The 24,084-nt window shown below is 45.5% G+C and overlaps 2 protein-coding genes and 1 long non-coding RNA gene across 6 annotated transcripts; 2 read left to right on the plus strand and 1 right to left on the minus strand.

Moving 5' to 3' along the window:
* The first annotated feature begins 3,769 nt into the window (after window positions 1-3,769).
* On the plus strand, window positions 3,770-8,455 carry LOC109747209 (polypyrimidine tract-binding protein homolog 3). Its single transcript, XM_020306304.4, has 15 exons — window positions 3,770-3,957; window positions 4,089-4,157; window positions 4,339-4,410; window positions 4,506-4,582; window positions 4,905-4,986; window positions 5,737-5,869; window positions 6,293-6,357; window positions 6,442-6,491; window positions 6,580-6,621; window positions 6,748-6,799; window positions 6,900-6,948; window positions 7,029-7,042; window positions 7,155-7,262; window positions 7,558-7,701; window positions 7,808-8,455. The coding sequence occupies exons 2-15, from the start codon at window positions 4,101-4,103 to the stop codon at window positions 8,195-8,197; spliced, it is 1,335 nt and encodes a 444-aa protein (XP_020161893.1). The 5' UTR covers window positions 3,770-3,957; window positions 4,089-4,100; the 3' UTR covers window positions 8,198-8,455.
* Window positions 8,456-9,490: 1,035 nt separating this feature from the next.
* LOC141022287 (uncharacterized) lies at window positions 9,491-11,491 on the plus strand. Its single transcript, XR_012183569.1, has 2 exons — window positions 9,491-9,780; window positions 11,160-11,491. It is a non-coding gene; the product is annotated as an uncharacterized lncRNA (long non-coding RNA).
* A 538-nt stretch (window positions 11,492-12,029) lies between these two features.
* On the minus strand, window positions 12,030-18,570 carry LOC109747204 (protein LIKE COV 2). 4 transcript variants are annotated; one of them, XM_073498578.1, is made up of 8 exons: window positions 18,293-18,557; window positions 15,736-15,788; window positions 15,545-15,654; window positions 14,835-15,002; window positions 14,315-14,412; window positions 13,341-13,467; window positions 12,738-12,872; window positions 12,030-12,294 (listed from the first exon to the last, which is right to left on the minus strand). In XM_073498578.1, exons 1-7 carry the CDS (start codon window positions 18,410-18,412, stop codon window positions 12,766-12,768), a joined length of 783 nt encoding a protein of 260 aa, XP_073354679.1. In that variant the 5' UTR covers window positions 18,413-18,557; the 3' UTR covers window positions 12,030-12,294; window positions 12,738-12,765. The 4 variants fall into 4 exon arrangements, with proteins under 4 accessions (XP_073354679.1, XP_020161888.1, XP_073354683.1 ...); XM_020306299.3 differs by lacking the exon at window positions 12,030-12,294 and adding an exon at window positions 12,312-12,628 and having other exon boundaries at window positions 18,293-18,570; XM_073498582.1 differs by lacking the exon at window positions 12,030-12,294 and adding an exon at window positions 12,312-12,618.
* Window positions 18,571-24,084: the final 5,514 nt, after the last annotated feature.

Consider the following 24,084-nt stretch of genomic DNA (forward strand, 5'->3'; position numbering starts at 1 on the left):
GATGCCTCGATAGCCGGCTACCTCTAGAGAAGACACTAGAAGACAGACGACCCATACCGCGTGTCTCCTGCCAGTATCGCACCACCTTCGATCCAGCAGCAACAATAACTCCACACCAGATAGCCACTAACTCTATGATAAAAGACAAAATCAAAACAAAAAATACACAACTCATAGGCCACGCTTGCAAGAAGGAATCGCCGCACGTGCCCAATGATGACAAGTCCAACACAAGATTAAACTCTGGATTCTCGTCCCCGAATCCAAGCTTCAACCCACCATCTTAAACAAGGACACTACGCAGGCGCGTCTCGACATAGCCTAATCAGACATCTTGTATTTTCATCGGAGTGCATAAGGTCGTCGTTGAAGCCGTATGTACCATCATCCTTTATCCGGTTATCGATGCCTCGATAGCCGGCTACCTCTAGAGAAGACACTAGAAGACAGACGACCCATACCGCGTGTCTCCTGCCACTATCGCACCACCTTCGATCCAGCAGCAACAATAACTCCACACCAGATAGCCACTAACTCTATGATAAAAGACAAAATCAAAACAAAAAATACACAACTCATAGGCCACGCTTGCAAGAAGGAATCGCCGCACGTGCCCAATGATGACAAGTCCAACACAAGATTAAACTCTGGATTCTCGTCCCCGAATCCAAGCTTCAACCCACCATCTTAAATAAGGACACAACGCAGGCGCGTCTCGACATAGCCTAATCAGACATCTTGTGTTTTCATCGGAGTGCATAAGGTCGTCGTTGAAGCCGTATGTACCATCATCCTTTATCCGGTTATCGATGCCTCGATAGTCGGCTACCTCTAGAGAAGACACTAGAAGACAGACGACCCATACCGCGTGTCTCCTGCCAGTATCGCACCACCTTCGATCCAGCAGCAACAATAACTCCACACCAGATAGCCACTAACTCTATGATAAAAGACAAAATCAAAACAAAAAATATACAACTCATAGGCCACGCTTGCAAGAAGGAATCGCCGCACATGCCCAATGATGACAAGTCCAACACAAGATTAAACTCTGGATTCTCATCCCCGAATCCAAGCTTCAACCCACCATCTTAAACAAGGACACTACGCAGGCGCGTCTCGACATAGCCTAATCAGACATCTTGTGTTTTCATCGGAGTGCATAAGGTCGTCGTTGAAGCCGTATGTACCATCATCCTTTATCCGGTTATCGATGCCTCGATAGCCGGCTACCTCTAGAGAAGACACTAGAAGACAGACGACCCATACCGCGTGTCTCCTGCCAGTATCGCACCACCTTCGATCCAGCAGCAACAATAACTCCACACCAGATAGCCACTAACTCTATGATAAAAGACAAAATCAAAACAAAAAATACACAACTCATAGGCCACGCTTGCAAGAAGGAATCGCCGCACGTGCCCAATGATGACAAGTCCAACACAAGATTAAACTCTGGATTCTCGTCCCCGAATCCAAGCTTCAACCCACCATCTTAAACAAGGACACAACGCAGGCGCGTCTCGACATAGCCTAATCAGACATCTTGTGTTTTCATCGGAGTGCATAAGGTCGTCGTTGAAGCCGTATGTACCATCATCCTTTATCCGGTTATCGATGCCTCGATAGCCGGCTACCTCTAGAGAAGACACTAGAAGACAGACGACCCATACCGCGTGTCTCCTGCCAGTATCGCACCACCTTCGATCCAGCAGCAACAATAACTCCACACCAGATAGCCACTAACTCTATGATAAAAGACAAAATCAAAACAAAAAATACACAACTCATAGGCCACGCTTGCAAGAAGGAATCGCCGCACGTGCCCAATGATGACAAGTCCAACACAAGATTAAACTCTGGATTCTCATCCCCGAATCCAAGCTTCAACCCACCATCTTAAACAAGGACACTACGCAGGCGCGTCTCGACATAGCCTAATCAGACATCTTGTATTTTCATCGGAGTGCATAAGGTCGTCGTTGAAGCCGTATGTACCATCATCCTTTATCCGGTTATCGATGCCTCGATAGCCGGCTACCTCTAGAGAAGACACTAGAAGACAGACGACCCATACCGCGTGTCTCCTGCCAGTATCGCACCACCTTCGATCCAGCAGCAACAATAACTCCACACCAGATAGCCACTAACTCTATGATAAAAGACAAAATCAAAACAAAAAATACACAACTCATAGGCCACACTTGCAAGAAGGAATCGCCGCACGTGCCCAATGATGACAAGTCCAACACAAGATTAAACTCTGGATTCTCGTCCCCGAATCCAAGCTTCAACCCACCATCTTAAACAAGGACACTACGCAGGCGCGTCTCGACATAGCCTAATCAGACATCTTGTATTTTCATCGGAGTGCATAAGGTCGTCGTTGAAGCCGTATGTACCATCATCCTTTATCCGGTTATCGATGCCTCGATAGCCGGCTACCTCTAGAGAAGACACTAGAAGACAGACGACCCATACCGCGTGTCTCCTGCCACTATCGCACCACCTTCGATCCAGCAGCAACAATAACTCCACACCAGATAGCCACTAACTCTATGATAAAAGACAAAATCAAAACAAAAAATACACAACTCATAGGCCACGCTTGCAAGAAGGAATCGCCGCACGTGCCCAATGATGACAAGTCCAACACAAGATTAAACTCTGGATTCTCGTCCCCGAATCCAAGCTTCAACCCACCATCTTAAACAAGGACACTACGCAGGCGCGTCTCGACATAGCCTAATCAGACATCTTGTATTTTCATCGGAGTGCATAAGGTTGTCGTTGAAGCCGTATGTACCATCATCCTTTATCCGGTTATCGATGCCTCGATAGCCGGCTACCTCTAGGGAAGACACTAGAAGACAGACGTCCCATACCGCGTGTCTCCTGCCACTATCGCACCACCTTCGATCCAGCAGCAACGGGCTAGACATGAGACCTCTGCCAGAGCCACCGTGCAACATGTGCCAATAGCAGGCATGACTTGATGCCCCGCATGAGACGTCATGCGTAGCATCCGCCTGCGACGCATTCGTCGGAGGCTTCACCTGCCCGACGACAGGCACTGCCCAACGACTCCAAAAGAGACACATGTGTCACTTGCTGAGCCGCATCAAACACGGTCTATTGATGGAGTGAATGTCCAATACGGCCACTAGCCTTAGAAAGGCCGTCACCACCTTGAGATCTAGAGTTGCCATACTCTCTAACTAGTGTTGTGTCATCTAAAAAAATAGTGTTGTCTCGACAATTTTTTTAACACACTACAAACACAGATATCCATAAACGCATTCGTAGTCGACGACAATAATGTCTCCCCATTGGACGAACATTGCCGAAAAGCCATATGGGCATTCCACCTGTCATACGCCCAAAGGCAGGTGCCTTAAGACACCGAAGCAGCGTCCGGGCATTTGTAGTCGACGGTAGGGAAAATGCGAGCATAGTGGCAACTTTAGAACTTAAACTCTATATGGGCTGGTTTGATCATGTTGGTCGAAAATTGACAACTTGTGTAATACTCCCTCCGTCTCAAAAAAAGTGTCTCAATTTAAAATCTGTTTAATGTGTCAAGACAATTATTTTATCTCAACTTTAAAATTTATATTAATACTAGTATAAACTTTTTTAAGGGAATATTAGTATAAAGTTATACTTACGTGTCAAGACACTTATTTTGTCACCGCAAAAAAAAAATCACTTATTTTGAGACCCAGGAGTAATGGCCTCTATAACGTGCCGCCCACGACCACCGTCACTCAATACACGAGTCCGCTCGCCTCAGGAGACGCCGATTACGGAGCCGTTTCGATCTCTTTCTTTCCTGCCGAATCCAAAACAGAACGCTCCAGCGGCTCTTCTCCCCTCCCTCCACCTTCTTCTCCCCTCCCTCTCGCCCTCCGCGGGGCAAAACCCTAGATCCTCCTCCCGCTTAAACCCTCCAACAAGGTAATGCCTCTCGCCCCTATGCCGGAGCGTCGGCCCTGGATCTCCTCCCGTCGACCTCTCCTCCCCGTTTGCCCTTGCGTGGCGTAAGGAATTCCCTGGTGACTTATTAGTGGCCGCTTCCCCTGTTTCAGCGCGGCGGCAGGATGGCGGAGCCGTCCAAGGTGATCCACATCCGGAACGTCGGCCACGAGATCACCGAGGTGAGAAGAGGCGGAAATCCTGCACTTTCGCCTCGTCGATTCTGCGTTCCGTCCGGGGCAATCCGCTTTTCGTTTCTGAATAAATAATAATAATCGGGGGAGCGGCTTCCCTGAATAAAGATTTCGCTTTTACTGCCTTTTGCACCCGGCGTGTGCCTCTCCTTACCGTTCTTCGCCGCAGGCCGATCTGCTCCAGCTGCTGCAGCCGTTCGGCTCGGTATCCAAGCTCGTCATGCTGCGTGGCAAGAATCAGGTGGGTTCTTTTCTTCGCTGTTGTCCGGTGCTGTTTTTTTTTTCGTTAAGCAATCAAGCAGTCCTGGTGTTGAAAATTGTTGTGTTGCGGTGTAGGCCCTTCTCCAGATGCAAGACATTCATTCTTCCGTGAGCGCGCTGCAGTACTACAGTGGTGTCCAACCTAGCGTAAGGTGATGCGGTTCTTGATTGTGTTGGTCTTTCGATGCCAAGAGCCCAGCATTTACTCATGCTTGCTGCTACGCAGTTGCACTTAGTTTTTGCAATGTTTAGATTCTACTAGTACCTAGTTATGGCTCGTTCTGGATAATGCATGCTTAATGATACGGTTTGCGCCTCGTGACCTGCTTTCTTTATGTCAACAAATATAAATGTAGTATCGTGCTGGTTTGTTACCTTATTTTTACCTAAAAGACAACCGTGTTTCCTCATATTTTTGTTTGGTATGTTCTCATTCCTTTTCTCATTCGTGTGCACCCTTTTATGTCAATTTAGGGGAAGGCATGTTTACATGCAATTTTCATCCCATCAAGAACTTACCACTGACCAGAGCTCTCATAGCCGGAATTCTGATCAGGTATATACTTGTCTACCCTTGACTTGTAAGATTTGTTTTATAAGTTTCTCAGAGTTATCCGGAGTTGTTAGTAACTTAGTATCATTAGTGAACTATGAAATCTCTATCCTTAGTGTTTTTAGAGCTTCGTGTTGAGCAATCAGCTGCATGATACTCTTAACTAATATTTAGCTGTGGCAATACCTCGGTGGTACAACATTGACTTATAAAGGGTTTTTAGATTCTGTAAGTCCAGGTTGTGGATGATTTTCAAAATAATGACATGTGTTCTTAAGTTATTAAACCCTACTTTGACTTGTTTGTGGATGTGAAGTGTGCATAATGCTTGCCTCGATTACACATTGATGCGCTATCTAGTTCCGTCAGTTACAAAGTTGCATGAAATGGTTTTGCCGTGGGACTATATTTGTGTAAAGGTGTCTACAAGGCTACAAGATTAGGATATGATTGTGGTATCATGCTAAGATGGAACCTACAACTAGGAAATATAGTGTGATTATGTAAAAATAGAAATTTGAATTACTGTGACAGTGACACCATAAATTGTGGAAATACTTCATACATCAAAATTTGAAGGACGGTTAGCTATGTTTAGTATCTTCTCATCATTTCTTTTAGTTAGCTGAGTTAAATCGCATGTTATATCTACTGCCTCTTATTTTTCCAACTAGATATACCTATCTTTTCCTCTCTATTTATTCTTTTCTTTCTCCCACTCTTCTGTCTTGGTGGTCGTCTGCTGGCCCTCAGGAATCAGAACCCAACCGAATCCTTCTAGTTACCGTCCACCACGTGCTCTATCCTATATCGGTGGAGATTCTGCATCAAGTTTTCAAAGCATATGGATATGTGGAGAAGATTGTCAAATTTCAGAAGTCAGCTGGTCAGACTCCACATCTCTTTCTCTCTCACACACCCATATGTAAACTTCATATGAATGCTCTGATTCACTCCCCAGTTTGCGCGTGAATGATAATGTTGATGTATTAACAAGTATCTGTAATATGCGTAACAGGCTATAACTTCTGCAGAAAACAGCAGGTGTATTGTCAAACTGTATGAACAATGTGTGTAGTACATATCAATTGATAACATTGGGTGTAACATTCTGTAGCAACGGGTTAAGCACGGTTTGAAAACATGTGTACTAATAATTGTAGCAGTATAGCACCAACAAAAAAAGAATTATAGTGGCATATGTTACTATAGACTAGTGCTTTTGTCTGTCCTTCAACTGGAATAAACAGTTGGTTATCTATTACTATCTGAAATAGATGATTCAATACATTTTGTTTGATTGGTGCAGGCTTTCAGGCCCTCATCCAGTATCAATCACGTCATGAGGCTGTGGAAGCACTTGCTGCTTTGCATGTAATTACTTCATGGCTCCATTTGTGTCCTGGATTCTACGTATGATTCTCATACATCTTAATCTTACAAACCAAACTTTTCCAGGGAAGGAACATATATGATGGTTGCTGCCAGCTAGACATCCAATATTCCAAGTATGAGCTTTGACTAATCCTAGTTGAAATTTATTTTTTTCTCAGTTGTTATATCTGATTGTTTTTCTTTATTTATGTGGATATCCAGTCTCTGCGAACTGCAAGTCCATTTCAACAATGAAAGAACTAGGTAAGGTCAATTTGTCAGTTCTCATATCTACAAGCAACATAGTTAATGCAGTCATGGGCATCCCAGTTACTCTGTAGCATCAGTTAACATGAAAGTCACCCGTGGTGAATCTCTTTTCTTGTCCAGGGATTTCACGAATCCATCATTGCCTACAGAACAACGTCCAAGGCCCTCCCAGGTTGAGTGGTTCTCTGTATTTTGCTATATATCTCACTTGTTACATTCATCATTTATGCTCTGAAGCTATAACCACTGTATGTTTTAATTGGTTGGAGCAGCAAGGTTTTCCAGATCCTGGGGGTCTCCATCCTTTCCAACAACCTGGAGGTAGCTTACTACATTGGATTTTCAATAAATAATCTTTTTGATAATGAAAAATATCTTATTTAGTTTCCTTTCTTGTACAGGTCCGTATACACAGGTTGGTGTCTGACTGCCTTTGAATGGTGTTACTCCAGTGTTGTGTTTTTGTTCCATCTTGTTCAAATATCCCTGTGAGTTCTCATACAAAAGTATTTGAATTTGTGCAACAGATGGGAAGAGCTGCAACGGTTGCAGCTGCATTTGGTGGAACTTTACCGCCTGGAGTGACCGGTACCAATGAACGGTGCACACTGATAGTCAGTAATTTGAACACTGATGTAAGATTTGAATCTTCGAAGGCTCCTTTCACAATCTTGATATTTTGACTACCTTTTCAAATGTCCGAGTATGCATGGAAAATGTGGTTGTTGAGCAGGACTTGTCTTTCTTATTGTTGTAAGGACCGAACTGACCATTAAGGGAAGTCTTACGACAAATGTGGCCATTAATCTTAAGTATTTTAATGGTGGTGGACGCCAACCTATATAGGCTGTTCAAGCTTCTCTTGAGATTCCATGTAGAGGTTATATACCTTGGACGATCGTCTTTCATTGTTAACTTTTCTCTGTGCAGAAAACCAACGAGGATAAGCTTTTCAATCTCTTCTCTTTATATGGAAACATAGTTCGAATCAAGGTGCTGCACAACAAACCAGATCTTGCCCTTGTAGAAATGGCTGATGGGTTACAGGCCGAGCTAGCTGTGAACTATCTAAAGGTGCGTGCATTTTCTCTAGTATATCAACCTATCAGGTTTATCTGTTCCATTTGGAATGATTGTTACCTTGACATTCCGACGCCACCTTCCCATTTTTCGGCTGCAGGGGGCCACGCTATTTGGCAACAAGTTGGAAGTCAACTACTCGAAGTACCCCACCATAACCCCTGCCCCTGACGCGCACGACTACATCAACTCGGGCCTTAACCGCTTCAACAGCAACGTGGTGAAGAACTACCGGCACTGCTGCGCTCCAACCAAGATGATCCACGTCTCCGCCCTCGCACAAGACGTCTCCGAGGAAGCGCTCCTCGCCCATCTGTCTGAGCACGGCTCTGTCGTCGGCACGAAGCTGTTCGAGGTGAACGGCAAGAGGCAGGCCCTCGTCCTGTTTGAGAGTGAAGAGGAGGCGACCGAGGCCCTCGTGTCGAAGCACGCCACCCCGCTGGAGGGGGGCACCATCCGGATCTCGTTTTCCCAGATGCAGAGTCTGTAGATACGCTCTCCCAGGGATATAGCTTTGCTTGGCTGCCACTCGGTCCAATGCTTTTGCGTCCTCTCTCTTTTCTTTTTAGGAAGCTTTGAATGGTCCTTCAGATGTGAATTCTCTTCCCGACCGCTGCTTTGTCTTTGCTATTCTCTCCCTGAGCCACGTCCCGAGTTCTCCCTTGTTGGTTTAAAGGTGACCAGAGGATTGTACTGCGTGCTGTGCTCGTATGAATTATGAATGAAAGAAATCTACAGGAAAAGAAAAGAGTGCAGATCATGCGATTGTTGTGTTTGTGTTTCTGGTTGATCCTTGCTCATTGCTGTGTAGCAACTGGGATTGAAGGGCACGTTGATGTTAAAAGATGCTTGAGTAACTGCGCTGTGATTTTTTTTTCTAAAGCTATGACAACTAGGGTTTCCCCTCTCCGTGGCAAATTAATTTCTTCTAATCAGACAAGAGCGTCCATAAGAAAGGGGGGTTGGGGCTGCCCTCCTATGGGCTTCGTGAAACTAAATGTTGACGCGTCTTTTGATCATGACATACTAACGGGGATGATGGGTGCAGTCTTGAGAGACGACAAAGATAGATTTATTGCGGGAGGAAATGGAAAGATCGAATATTGTACGGATGTTCTGATGGCAGAAGCGTTAGCCCTGAAATTTGGCTTAACTTTGGCACAAAGGGCGGGGTGTAACCGTCTAATCATCAACTCAGACAATATGGAGGTGATTGAGACCATGCAGGATGGAGGACAATCAGCGGGTGCGGCGGCGGCCATATTTGATGACTGTTTTCACTATGCATGTGATTTTGCCGTGACTAGATTCGAACATTGTAATAGAAAGGCAAACAAAGTAGCTCATGAACTTGCTAGATTAGCTAGATTTTCTGTGACTTTGGATTGGTTTGAAGAGCCTATCAATGAAATTGTAATGATCCTCACAAACGATGTACTGATTATTTCAAATGAATAAAGTCTTGTTTTAACTCAAAAAAAAAATTCTTCTAATCAGACTGCCTTCAATAAAGGAAGATTTATCCTGAAAAGTGTGGTCATGGCCTATGAGGTTATTCATGAATTACACAAATCTGGGCTAGTGGGTTGATTCTTAAGCTTGATTATGAGAAAACATATGACAAGAGTTGTTAGCTGGGATTTCTTAGGGAAAAGATTCCCATCAACCGGCCGATTACAATCGCAACGTCCGCCGCCTTAGACACGCGCCACGCGTCCTGTGTGAGGTGAAGCCATCACCGCTCATCCCCTTCTTATCTTCATTCGTCTACATCTAGCTGCATGCTCAGATGCATATCTCAATCCAAGCGTTGACCTTGTCCATGACGAGTAGCACCCCATGGCCGGTGGCCAGTACAGCGGCCTGCGAGTATGCACTAGCGGCTGATTTTGTTGATGCTGGAAGCCGGCCACTCGGGTGCTGCGTGTCGGCCGCGCACGGCTGCCGGGCTGCACCGCCCGCGTCTGCTAGGCACGCCGCCGTTGAAGCCTGCCGTCGCTCGTCGTTCCACGTCAGGACCATTCGGGAGGATTAATCTGTGGGCTTCTCCCACATGCCATTCCTGGTGGAGTGGTGAGTCTACAATATGCAGATGATACCATACTTTTTATTAGAGACTCTCTTGATTGTGCCAAGAAATTAAAGTGGATCTTAACTTGCTTTGAAAAACTTTCTGATTTAAAAATTAACTTCCATAAAAGTGACTTGCATACCATGAATGTTTCTGAAGCCATGTCTAAAGAATTTGCTCAGGTATTTTGTTGCCAATTTGGTGACTTCCCTTTTAAATATCTTGGAGTGCCTCTGCACTTTAAAAAACTTAGAAGGGAGGATATCCAACCAATAATTGACAGGATTATCAAGAATATTGCTGGTTGGTTGGGGAAACATCTTTCATATAGAGGCAAATTGATCTTACTCACTACTTGTATTGCCAGTATCCCTGCCTATTTAATGTCAATTGTGAAATTTTCTAAATGGGCCATTGATATGATCTCCTCCCAGATGTCGCATTTCTTCTGGGGCAATGTGGGGGAGGTCCATAAATATCATCTAACCAACTGGAGACTGGTTTCTAGGAGAAAGGAATTTGGTGGTTTGGGGGTACCCAGCCACAGGGACTTTAATATGGCCTTGTTAGCATCATGGGGGAGAAGGTTCTATGATGAGATTGTTGTTTTTAAATATACTACCAACAAACCTAACATCTTTTATGCTAAACCTGTTATGGGTTCTCCATTTTGGAAAAGTCTTTCTTGGGCTCTTGCTGCGGCTAAAACATTTTATAAATGGATCCCTGGAAATGAAGAAAACATTGCTTCTGGCATGGCATTTGGATTGGGGATTGTTCTCTAAAAACTGCATTTTGGGATCTGTTTGACATCCGTCAACAGCAAGATGCTACTCTTGCCCAGGTGTGGGATGGGGGGGGGGGGGGGGGGGGGATCTCCACCTTACCTTTAGGAGATGTGTGGATGAGAGCACTATGTCTCATCGATGTAGTTAAGCAAGTCACCCTCTCTGACAACCCAGACCGCCCTGTTTGGATGCTGGAATCATCTAGCCAGTACTCAGTCAAATCATTTTACAAAATGATCAACTTTGGAGGGTTTTCTTCTGATGTTAAAGATGAATAGATGATATTTGGAAAATTAAAGTTCCCCCTAACATTCATGTTTTTCTGTGGCTGATATACAATAACAAAAGCCTTACCATAGATCATCTAACCAAACGCAAGCATGTGGAAGATAAGACTTGTGTCTTCTGTAATGAATTGGAGACAATACAACATCTTTTCTTTGATTGTATTGTAGCTAAACATTTATGTACCTGTTTCTTTTACATCACTTTCTTTCTTTTGGAAGAGGAGAAAACATTGTGAAGCCCTTAATACCACTACTTCTGCTGCCTTATGGAGCTTATGGCGTTTGCGCAATGATTTTGTTTTCTAGGGGCGAAGATGGCGAAGTATACGCTGTGTTTTGGATCTGCTGGGGGCACTGACCAGACAATGGAAAATCCTCTGTTCCGAGGCCCAGGATGCTCTTCTTCTCCGGTGCTTAAGACTCTTGGATCATCGAAGAGGGTAGTTGCTTAGGATCACCCGGAGCCAATGAGTAGTTGGGGCTGACTGGAAATAGGATACCTAATTCTTAGCTTTGATCCTTTCTGTTATCCTATTCTAGATCGGTTCCTTTGCTCTAGAATAAAAGACTCCTTCGGTGAATGGTGATACGCAATGAATAACTTCAACGTATGCAAGTGAATGAAAGTTTAGGTGAAATTTGCACCAGCTGATTAGTTGAACGTCGATGGAGCTTATACGCTAAGGAGTAGTTGCCCCGGGGCCATCTCGGCGGCGGCGGAAGCTATCGCTGACCTGGGGCGGTCATCAGGGGCGATACGCGTTCAAGTAGATTCTGATTCCCAGCTGCTAATATTTTCGCCCAACCAACAGGAAGGCGGATTCCACCAGCGGCCGAAAACTACTTCAAATGTATTAGTAACTTCTTTTGATTTCAAGGTTCTCCATCTTTAATCAAGTATAGTATTTTTTTTTAAAACTTTGGCAACCTTTATTAAACAACGATCATATCTGTTACAGGAGGAGGAATAAGGAAATTAGGAGTTTTATCACGGCACGCATCAGAATACTTCCTTCTGTAACTTGCTCGATCGCACGCACAGCGGCATTGCACAATGCACTATATTGCCCTGCCGAAAGAACTCATCATCTCCCGGCAGTCATCGATCATCACAGCTCCCGATGCACGATAATCCGCTGTCTATCTTTAGTCAAGTTTACTGAGAACAAAACAATATGAAATTATATTTAATTTACTCAGTATTGTAGATGTCGATAACGCCTCGTAATAGAACCGTGCTCTCTCAAAGTTTGTAGTACCAAATAATTTGTCAAGTGAGGGTACATAATTCACTGGGCAAAAGTTTTCCAAGCCAATTGTCGCCCATGTTCGGTAGAGCAAAGCGCACAGATAAGACTACGACAAACAACAGGCAGCCATCCCTGGTGGATTTGTCCCTCATCCCAGACCGCACGTTGGGGGTAACACGTTGTTTATCCTTCTGACAAAACAATGCGATAGCATCAATCAAAAGTTAAAAAAAATTAACCTGTCTCAGTTGAAGTTACATTGTAATGACCTAACATGAGTAACTAAGCACTCATTCTGTGAGCACATAAGAACCACAAACCATTATCAGTAATCTCAGTAAGCCACCTAAGTGCGGTGTGCTGCGCGACTATCATCAGCACCCCACTTTAATTTCTAACCCGCCTAATATACAACCGGTGTTTACTCTATCGCACAGTCCTTGTGTTCCAGCTTCTAATCTACAAATTGTACATCAGATGTAGCATCAACCATGACTTTGGCATTCCTTTAGTAGCTGTAAACATCTACAAAGGTTAAATGTCAATACCTACAGGAACTTAGGCCAGTGATCAGAAATCTAGGTTCAGTCGCAGCCCACATGGCCTGGAGTACTGGGAAGTTCTTCGACTATACCTGAGATATGCTGGCGATATCTGAAGCTTCAGACAGTCATCATTCTGCTTAAACGGGTGCCCTCGTTCTTATCAGGGGCAGGTCCTAGCGCTGTAATCACCTGCGGCATGGTCATTCCTCCAGAAACAATTATTTCTGTAGAGAGCATAATAGCAGAAACATAAGATTAGAAATTCAGGTGATATAGCAAGAATGCTACTCCCTCCGTTCACAAATACAAGATGTTATAACTTTTTTTCTGAATCGGATGTATATAGACACGTTTTAATGTGTTTGTTCACTGATTTCAGTTCGTATGTAGTCCATATTGAAAAATCCAAAACATCTTATATTTTTGAACGGTGGGAGTATTAAAAAGGTTATCATATCAAACTTAACGACCACAACAAGAGATATGCCCTCAAAATAAGCTAATGCTGGATTGAGCTGTTACAAATAAACTGCCAGCAAGAAAATAACAAGGAACAGCATATAGTATTCACAAGTGCTGATAGGATTTAGCATTTAAAGGAGCTGCTATAGAAGGCATTGAATTATTCTCTTTTGAACAGAACAGTGGAAATGATAAGGAGCTTAAAAGGGGATCGTCAAAATAAAACTAACCTATCCCTTCTCGAATGGACAGATTGGGCCTTATAATTTCCGCAGAGTTCACCAAAAAGATATCACCAATATATAGATGATTGGTTGGCACATAGACACTACACAGTTCTTCATCACCTTTGTCAGTCTGCAATGCAATGATAGATGATTACATCAGAATCCAACAAAAACAAAGCATATTGGCTCAACATTAATATGCTAACCATGTGAACATAGACAATTAGGTATCACATAAGTTCATCGCTTCTGTCAGTGTTGATCCTGGACAAAACAACAGAAAACAAGAAAGGACCAAGGTCCCTTGACTCTCTGTAGCAGTTGTCCTTAATGTAACTTGATAAATAATTCTTTACACCATTTTCTAGAGCTCAAGACCTGAAGTACCGTAGGTTTTGACGCGTCCTATGATTGATTGGACATGCTTAGTTTTGTTCTTATTTGGCCTTATGCAAACTTACCAGAAAATAATCTTTGAGACAGAGCCAAGTGAGTCTATTATTTGGCCTTGTGACTCTAATGTATAAAGGCCCCCCATAAACTTGAAGCAGCTTTAGCTGGACTTTTTAGGGTTTACACAACAAATTTATGTACGAGAGAGGAGTGACTGATTTAAACCACCTAATATAGAGATTATAGGTTAATCCCGATAAGCTGACTACTAAGATAAGCCAGCCAGGCTACATTAGGCTTAGTCTTTAATTATTTTCGGTGAATCTTTACACTCTTGAGATTTAAAAGGGTTTATATGTCACAAATCACAACTAATGGGTGACACTTTCCTGAAAGTGAACTATTTCATGCATGAGGCAACACAAAAAAAGAGCACACACAAGTATAGTGTGAATCTTTGTGTAGCTTATGAAAAATCAATACTCTTGAAAGCATATAAATGAGTAAATTATCTTGAATGAAGCATTCAAATTCAGTTGACGCCGTCAATCCATCTGCAGAAAGCGATTTGCATAAACAAGTACCTGAAGAATCATGCTCGATGTTATGAATCCAAATGCGTATTCACCAGCACGGGGATGGCTAATTATTGCCACTTCTTTAAATGCTGCTGTATTTTGATCTGTCAAATGAATAAAATGTATTATACGAATTTTCTGGTTGGGCAGAAGGAACTACAAGTTGGAACATAAAGATTTCAATCAAACCAGTTTGTCAATGATGTGGTGCATAGAAATAGCAAACATGCTGTTGTCGCAACATTCATATGGTCTTCATGTGGATTATCCTATCAACTTCATAAGCTGATGTAACTTAAAAAAAAACTAGTGGCCTATAAATGTGTTTCTTTGTGAAGTACTGGTACTTATATAATGTTTTACCAGACTAAGAAGTTATGGGTTTGTATATTTATACGCCGTCCACTGACACTTTTCTTCAAGAAACAGTTATGCACTAACATGAAAATCATACATGACGGAAATTTAAGAAAGAACGAACACAGTTGTCAGATATTCTGGAGCACTCCAGATGATCATAAATTACCTGGTGAAACAGCAGTACTAACTTGCTTTGATGCAGAATATATGTGCCTTACAAATGGCATTTTCTTTATAAACCATTCTCCAACCCAGAAGACAGTTGAGCCCACCCATGATGACACAAATATTCCAACAATAAATATGAATACCAGAGATGTCACAAACCCAAGGCCTGGAATCAAGAAAAACTGTAGTACTCAGTATAGAGCAAATCATGAATATTTGTCAGTAGAACTAAGATGACAGTTTGTTTTTAATAGACTGAGGCTGCTTCTTCCTCATGTACTCAATGATTTCAAAGGATCTCAGTAACTGGCACCATAAGGAGCTCGGTACCATTTTTTCTATCGTACAACTAACGAGAGCAGTATATATAAACTAAATAGCCTTAGCAGTCCCACAGAAAGAAACACATCTCTCTGAACTCAAATCTGCATGTGTTAATCCTTTTGGAGATTAAATCTAGATCAAACACAAGCAAAGAGCCAATAGAGAAAAAAAAAAGTAGGCTAACTAAGTCTGCACCACTATATGGCATACAAATAGAGTAAATATGTGCTCCCTCTGTAAAGAAATATAAGAGCGTTTAGATCACTTTAGTGATCTATAAACGCTCTTATATTTCTTTACGGAGAGAGTATTACTGTTTGTCTGATACTACAATTTTACCATGACCAGCAAGTGGCTAGACATAAGTATTTGTGGAACAATTACCAAATACATCAACTCCAAGCTTTGCATAGAGTGGACTGAAAAATCCATCGAAAAATCGAATAAACCACCAAGTGATGAAGAATGTCACAGCCATTGGGAAAATAACTACACTGCAAACAAAAAAGAGAATATTAGGCATGGATAATTTACAGGTATTGCAACTTCTATGAATCAGTTCTTGCAAAGCATACCATCCAGTCATAAATTTTCTTGACACCCAGCTTTGAAGGACCGCAAAGCATGCCTATTGAATGAGTAGGTTAGGTATGAAATAACTAGTTTGAAAAGATATAGCATAGCATGCAGAGAAAGTACAGCTCATTCAGGTAAAATGAGAGAACAGAACAAGAACGTAAAGTAATAATACTGGGTCCAAGTGTTGTCTACTTTGATCGAAAAATCTTTACGCTCTAGTGGCTAAGAACCGATGGTTAATTAAACGACACTTCAAGATGGAAAATATGTACGGATAACCAAAATATTTAAGCAGTATGATCGCCCAGAAGGATGCTGTCAAGTTTTAGTGTCAGTTCATGGGTTTGGAGTTCCGGGTTCCAAAAACCTAATACTACGGGGCAGTTAACTAATTGCAGTTGTCAAATTCCTATTGTTAGTTGCATTTGCATATTCTCCAACAGAACTATAACCTGCAGAGCCAGTGCTCATATGCATTTGCTATTTATGAGAATAAAGCAAATGCGCATACAGCATGTTCAATATCATGACCAAACCAAGCACACTGTTGTAGGAGGTCATTCAGACACACGCAAGATGACCACATCTAAACTTCATTAAATTCACTTTTACCAGGTTATAAAAGCAACTCCAATGGGGCGACCCATTTCGTCCGCCCGCGTCCGTTTGGGTCGGCGCGGACAAAAGTGGCGGCCCAACACGCCGACCCAAACTCAAATCGTGTCCGCCCGGTGTCCGCGCCGACCCATTTCCGGCCCAAAATTGCGCCTGGAATGCGCCGGCACGGACGCGAAGCGGACGCGCCGCGCGTCTCCTCGCCGTCTGCCGCGTCCCCACCTGTCGGCCATCCAACTACGACGGTCAACATAATTTATGACGACCGCCCACCTTGGGCCCATGCGTCAGCGACGGCGGTCATCCTTTTTTAAGCCGGGCGTGCGGCGGGGCCGTCCTCATCCACTGCCACTCGCCCCCCGTCCCCATCTGGCCACCCCTGCCCCCACGCCGGCGACAACCCTAGCCACCGCCAGCATGGGCTTCTTCTCCGGCATCGGCAGCAGCCGCAAGGGCAAGGCCCCCGCCCGCCATTCCCCCTCCCTCCCCGCCCTCCCCGCGCCGCCGCGCGCTCCCCGGCAGAGGCAGCGCATCAATGTGCCGTTGCACCAGGCCGAGTGGCACTGGCGCCACCGCGTGCCTCTGCCGTATCCCGACGTGACGCTGCCGCATGACTGGCATTTGGATCCGGAGAGGATCCCAGCGCCGGCGGCGCCGCGGACGGTGAGGGCCCATGTGGAGGAGGTGCTGCGCCGGCGGGCGTTGCTGACGCCGGAGCAGCGCGCCGAACCGCACTACGCCGTCGACTCGCCCAACTGGGCTCGATGGTTCGCCTTCGAGCACGGGGAGGCGAGGCAACGCGGCGTCCGCGGCGTCGACCACAGCCTGCCGCCGCCCGCACTCGTCGTCCGCGACGAGGACCAGGAGGCCGAGGCCGCCTACCAGGCGGCCATTAAGGAGAGCGAGGAGGAGGAGCGGTGGAGGGAGGCGGATGAGGCGGCTTTCGAGGCTGCCATGGCGGAGGCCATGGCCCTCTCCGTGGCGGGCGACTGCGTCGTGCCGCCGGTGACCCCGCCGTCCCCGCCCAAAGCCGAGCCGGAGGAGCCGGCCTACCTCGAGCGCTACTCCTGGACCGGAGTAGTGCGCGAGTGGGTCAGTGCTCCACCGATCTGGCTCGGGGCGACGAAGAAGCAGGAGGCGGCCTACCTCGACCACTGGCGCCGCGTTCGGCTGGCCGAGGAGCGCCGGGAGGGCGACGTTCCCCTGGGCCGGCCCTGCGCCGACGCTGATCGACCTCACCGGCCCCGACGCAGACGCCGCCGCCGACGAGGACGCCTAGGGAAGCGCGTCGTCTAGTTTTTAGTGTTTAATTAATGTAATGTGGACTTTCGCCGGCCTTCGTGGCCGGCTTTTATGTTTAATTAAATGCATGTATTTATTTTTAAAATGCTTGCAAGACTTTTTTTTGGCGCGCCGACGAAATGGGTCGGGCCAGCGTTGGGCTCTCGCGCCGATCCAAACACAGCGCCGGACGTTAGTGTCCGCCGGGCCAACCCAAACGGACAAAAGCGTCGTCCGTTTGGGTCGGTCCGTTGGAGTTGCTCTAAAACCTGCGGCGTGCATCTGAATAGTAGTTTTGTCGAACACAGGCATCTGGCTGGAGCTCCGCAGCAACACAGGTATCTCTACCTCCAATAGGACTCGCACTGACACTGATGCAGTCAATTTCTCGGACTGTTTACGGCATAGACATCTGACCAACAGCACACGATACGCATGACAAGTAAGCGGACCTCCAATGCAACCAAGGAAACCCTTAAAGTCAACCTCGGTGACAACCCCGGAAGGCAGGCAGAAGCCTTGGATTCGATCAAACGGCGGCAGCGCCGAGGCACGCCCAGATCCGAGCAAGCAACTAGAGGGGTTTCGGTAACTCTAAGCCCCGCCACGTCGTGGGGGGCTACAGGGAGTGGCAAGGCAGATCGATCCGTATCGCACCTGGCGGGTGGAGGTGGCCGGCGAGGTGGGGCGCGGCGGCGACTTGACGGGGTCCTCGGGGTCCGCGGGCTCCGGCGCCTGGCCCATGGGCACGGCGACGTACTCCTTCTCCTCCGGCATTGCGGCGGCGGAGTCGAGGCGGGCGGCGGAGCGGAGGAGGAGGACGGCGACGGCGACGGTTTCGGTAGCTAGTGTGACGGCAGCAGCTGCAGCGGAAAGAGGAGGAGGCGGTTGGTGGCGGAGTCCGCGGTGGGAGGGAGGGAGGGACGCGTCGTGGAGTGACCGAACTGCCCCACGCTACCGTGTGTTGTACTCGTGGGCCCGTGCGGTTGGATGTGACGTGGGGTCTACGGTCTACCTGTCACTGAACGTGGGTCCCGGAGATAGCGTGGGCCCAGCTGTGGGAGGAGGAGGAGGAGGCGTAGCGGACGGCGGACGCTACGGGTTGCAGATGCAGCGCGGCGGCGAGGGTCATGGTCAAATCCGTCGCGCGCGCGGTCGGTCGTCGGTGACTGACTCGGTGTCCTGGTTTTATCCGTGGGCCCACTGTTTGTTCGATGCTTCTGAGTCGACGGGCCGTGTCCTCCTGTTTGCGTTTGGGCCGCCGTGGTCATGAGTCCATTTGGGCCTCCGGTTACACCTAAAATAATAATAATAATAATTGGGCCTCCGGTTTTGTAATGTATGCCGTAGTAAAGGGAATTGTATGCGATTGTATAAGCAATAAATAAAAAGATGATGGCTTGATAAAAAAATCTCCGTTGGTATGCGGTTATTACTATGGGTGCCCAGATCTTGCTTATAATTATCGATCGAAAGGTGTTCCGAACATATCCGCATATTATTAAAGTCTCACGTTCACTAACTAGCGTTATGCAGGAGGACTAGAAGGTCATAGAGAATGAGAAAACGGGCTCCGGAAATATTTCGAATGACCTCAGAAGTGTTCTAGGAGGTTTGGGAGCGTCCCGGATTTACCTGGAATGCCCTGGAAGGTGCTAAAGCTTCTGAAAGACCCCGAAATGTTCTCAAACCTTCAAGAATATTATGAAGGGTCCCTAGTGACTAGTGAGCCGCCCCCTATGCCTTGAGGGGCAAGGTGCCACATGGACCCAAGTTGGTCGCCTGCCACATGACTTGTGGGGCAAGCCACCCGAGGGGTGGATCCTAGGAGGACTCCTCTTCTAGGTCGGCCGAACCAAGGAAGGATCCCCTCCCAAGTAGGCCATCCCTATTTCCCATCCACCTACACATGAGAGGTGGGAGCGCACCATGAACAGACAAAAAGGCCTTGGAGGGCGACTACCCTTGCCCTCTGCCCTCTCTCTTTCTTTGATCTAGACTGACTATGGATTGTTACGTCGCTAGGCTATCTCTCCCTCTAGTTTCCGCAGTACCTCTTTGTCTTAATCCACGAAGTGCCTCTAGATCAGTACACGTGGATGCCTTGGAGGTGTCGTCTACTTCTACACTAGATCGGTTGATCATCCTGGAGAAAATTCTCGTAACCGGGAGGCATAACCTAGCTGCAAGAATCAGCGAGCTTCATCAACTCTTCTTCCTCACCTTTAGTTGGGTGGATTACTGGTGAGATGATCATCACTTATGCCTCCATAGTATTCCTGAGATTGACGTGAGTGAATAGTCTTTTTTGTTGCATAGCACGCTCCCCTACAAAGACCAAATCTCCTACCCCCTCCACCCTCCCTACAGAGAAATTAGCAGGTGTTAACATTTAGATTGCTAAACTAGGCAACCCATTTACCCATTGCTAGTACTAGGATTGGATCGATATCTCGATGATGCAAGCTTGATGCTAGATACACTTAAGGTTTTGATGGGTTGAGACGTGATACAACTACTAAAAGCATTTCATGGGCTTCATAGCACGGCGTCTGCCCTGACTGCCATACAATGGATTTTTTGGCAATAACACGTTGATTGTCCATGGGTGCTTTACATGCTCGAGGCCCATCTTTCAATGTCTTTTCTTCTTTTAATTTGTATTTATTTCTAGATTTCTATTTTTGTTTTGCTTTTCTCTTTTCCACCTTCATTTTTCTTTCTCTTATTTTCCCTACTTATATAAATATGTTTGACAAAGACACACATTTTTTAACTCATGAACACTTTTTAAAATTAAAAAATATTTAAAATTTGTTAACACTTTTAAAAACTTATACAAATATTTTTCATAAAATGTGCGAAACCTTTTTGTAAAATTTCATGATGTTTTGCTTAATTAAAAAAATAAAAATACATGAATTTTTTATATAAAAAATATCTAAAATTACACGAACATACTTTTAGTCACGTGAACATTTGTTTTAAAAGGTATCCACGTGAACTTTGTCAAAAATTCGTGGACACTTTTAAAGAAAACTTGATTTTTTTTCTTATAATTAAATGATTATGTAAATAAATAAATAAAATTGAGGCAATCTCGCAAAGCTTTATTATATCGTCACAATGTTTACAGGGACGAATGCAATTCCATCTGGCTGGCCTAACCAAACATGGCGGCCAGCTCCCAAACTCAACGCATGCTTTGCTAAGTTGTGAGCATCAAAGTTTGAGCTTCTAAACTGATAAACTAAATTACAAGAATTAAACGAAGACATTTGTATCTTGATCTCTCTGATTATTGAGCCATAAACCGCAGCACTTCCTCCTTCTACTTCCTGTACCACTCCTTTGCAGTCTGTAGCAGCATAAACCCTTGCAACATTCAGATTAGTAGCAAGATCAAGGCCCTCTCTGACCGCCAAAGCTTCAAGTGTGGTTGGATCAGATATATGCTTGAAGATAAGTGTTGACGCCGCTAGAAACCTTCCATCTTGCTCTCTGCAGATTGCCGCAACGGCTCCATATCTCCCTCCTCGGCCTACTGCAGCATCAACGTTAAGTTTAGTGAAGCCGTCTGGAGGGGCGATCCATCCAGCGTGACGACGTTCACCCCCTCCCATACCTTCCCTTGATGGCATTAAGATTTGAACTTCAGACGGGTAAGAATTGATGAAACCATGCGTTGTGTGGGGGGTCTTGAAAATGCCTTCATAGATCGCCTTTCTTCTCGCCCCCCAAATGGCGCAAAGTGACACCGCAAACGTGAATAAATCATCCACCGATAATGTGCTCTGCATTGCAAAAAGCCACTGCTTGGGCACTCATGTTGGTGAATACTCAGTTGATCCAAAATCGCCTCAGAGGAAAGCGCCCACATACTGCGAGACATTGGGCAGTTCAACAAAGCATGCCGCCAAGAGTCATTCACTCCGCACAGATTACAAGCCCTGGTTGTAGCCATATTCCGTCGGTGCAGAACCTCCCCGGAGGGTATCAATTGTCTAGCCAAACGCCATAAGAAAACCCTGATTTTTGATGGAACACATGTTCTCCAAATTGCCTTCCACTCCTCCTTGTTTCCCTCACTACTTGATGGTGTCTCCCTACCCTCAAGCCATCCTTCTCTGTCATATTTGGTACGCACCAACATGCGGTATGCCGAGCCAACAGAGAAATTCCCTCGAGGTTCTTCACTCCACGCCCAATAATCATCAACCCTTCTAGTGCAAAGAGGTATTTGAAGAATGGCTTCCGCATCAAAAGCTGCGAATGCAGATCGAATGAGCTCCTCCCTCTAGGAAGCCGTGGCCGTTTCAATCAAGTCTGACACCATATGTGGAGGTGGTTGAAGCAGTGAAGTAATCGGCTGTTTAAAACTTGCTCGTGGTATCCAATTGTGATCCCATACTCTGGTCGTAGCTCCATCCCCAATTCTTCTTATTATTCCTTGCGCCAACACATCTCTACCGTCTATAATGGCTCTCCAAATCTGAGACGGATGAGGACCCAGTTCAGCTAGGAGGAGCAAGGCCACCGGATAGTATATTGCCTTGAGCAGCCTAGCACTCAAGCATTCTGTATCATTCAGTAGCTTCCACGCTTGTCTTGCCAACGAGGCTAGATTGAAAAGCTCAAGATCTCGAAAACCCATACCTCCCATATGCTTCGGTCTGGTCATAACATGCCAGGCCACCCATGCTGGTTTTCACTTCCCCCGTTTGCTTCCCCACCAAAACTGACGGATGATAGATGTGACATTATCGCAAAGCCCTCTCGGCAGTCTGAAGCAAGACATAGAGTAAACTGGGATCGCTTGCGCCACTAATTTAATGAGGATCTCCTTTCCTGCCGCTGACAGGAGCTTCTGCATCCATCCCTTCACTTTCTCCCACACTCTATCCCGTAAATATTTGAACGTGCCATTCTTTGACTGACCCACATCTGTCGGCATTCCCAGATAACGTTCATTAAGTGATTCATTATGAACATTGAGTTGGTTCTTCACTCCTTCTCTTAATCCTTGCGGGCACCCTTTACTAAAGAAAATTGATGATTTTCCAGTGTTAACTTTCTGCCCAGATGCATTGCAATATATATTCAGTAGGTTTGAAACACTTTCTGCACCCTCCACACTAGCTTTGAAAAGCAACAGGCTGTCATCTGCAAATAGAAGGTGGTTCACGGCCGGGGCCACCGGCGCCACTTTAATACCTGTCAGCAAAGATGACCGAGAACTGGATTTCAGGAGGCACGAAAGGCCCTCTGCTGCAATAAAAAATAGGTAAGGTGAGATAGGATCTCCCTGCCGAATCTCTCTGGATGGATAGAAACGTTCAAGTCTTTCTCCATTGAACATCACCGAAAAGGATACTGAAGAAACCATTGCCATAACTGTATCAATCCAACTTGCTGCAAACCCCAATTTCTCCATTATAGCCTTGAGGTAGGGCCATTCCAACCTATCATAGGCTTTCATCATATCGAGTTTCAGGGCACAAAAGCTGTTATTTTTGACCTGTTTCTCTTCATAAAATGTAAACATTCGTAAGCACAAATGATGTTATCCGTTATCAGTCTACCCGGCACAAAAGCTGATTGCTCTTCTGAAATGATCTCTGGTAGAACGAGCTTAAGTCTATTTGCAACAACCTTCGATGCAATCTTATAAAGCACATTGCACAAACTGACCGGTCTGAATTGAGAGAGGAGGTTGGGATTAGATACCTTCGGAATCAGTACTAATACTGTCTCATTAATGCACTCTGGGCTCTCCTCCCCTTTGACTATTCTTAGTACAATTTTCGTCACATCCTCTCCACAAACGTCCCAATGCTTCTGATAGAACAAAGCGGGAAAGCCATCGGGTCCCGGAGCTTTAGTAGGAAACATCTGGAAAAGTGCATTTTTGACTTTAGAACTTGTATATGGCGCGCACAAGGCTGCATTCATGGCCTCAGTGACCTTGCGGGGTACATGGTCTATGACATCCTGGATGCCCTGCACTCCTTCTATAGTGTATAGATTTTGGTAAAAATCATTAGCTATGGACCTCAACTCAATCGGATCTTGCACCAATATGCCCAGAGAATTTTCTAGGGCCCGGATCATATTCTTCTTCCTCCTTAGGCTGGCACGTAGGTGAAATTTTTTCGTATTTTTGTCCCCCGAGGACAACCAATCAATCCTTGCCCGCTGTCTCCACATAATTTCTTCGCGGTGATAAAGCTCTACGAGCCTCTCATTGGTTTTCATCTCGATATGTGTTGGTGCAACCCGGTGTGGATCAGCCCTGAGTTCTTCCAATCTCCTCTTCAGCTCCTTTATCTCCTTTCTTACACTCCCAAAAGTCTCTTTGCTCCACTTTGATAACCCTGCGGAAACATGCATTAGCTTGTTGTGAAGATCTTGATCATTATTGCATGTACCCGCAGCTTCCCATTCTGACT

The sequence above is a fragment of the Aegilops tauschii genome, chromosome 1 (genome assembly GCF_002575655.3).
Source record: "Aegilops tauschii subsp. strangulata cultivar AL8/78 chromosome 1, Aet v6.0, whole genome shotgun sequence".
In the NCBI taxonomy this organism is placed as follows: domain Eukaryota; kingdom Viridiplantae; phylum Streptophyta; class Magnoliopsida; order Poales; family Poaceae; genus Aegilops; species Aegilops tauschii.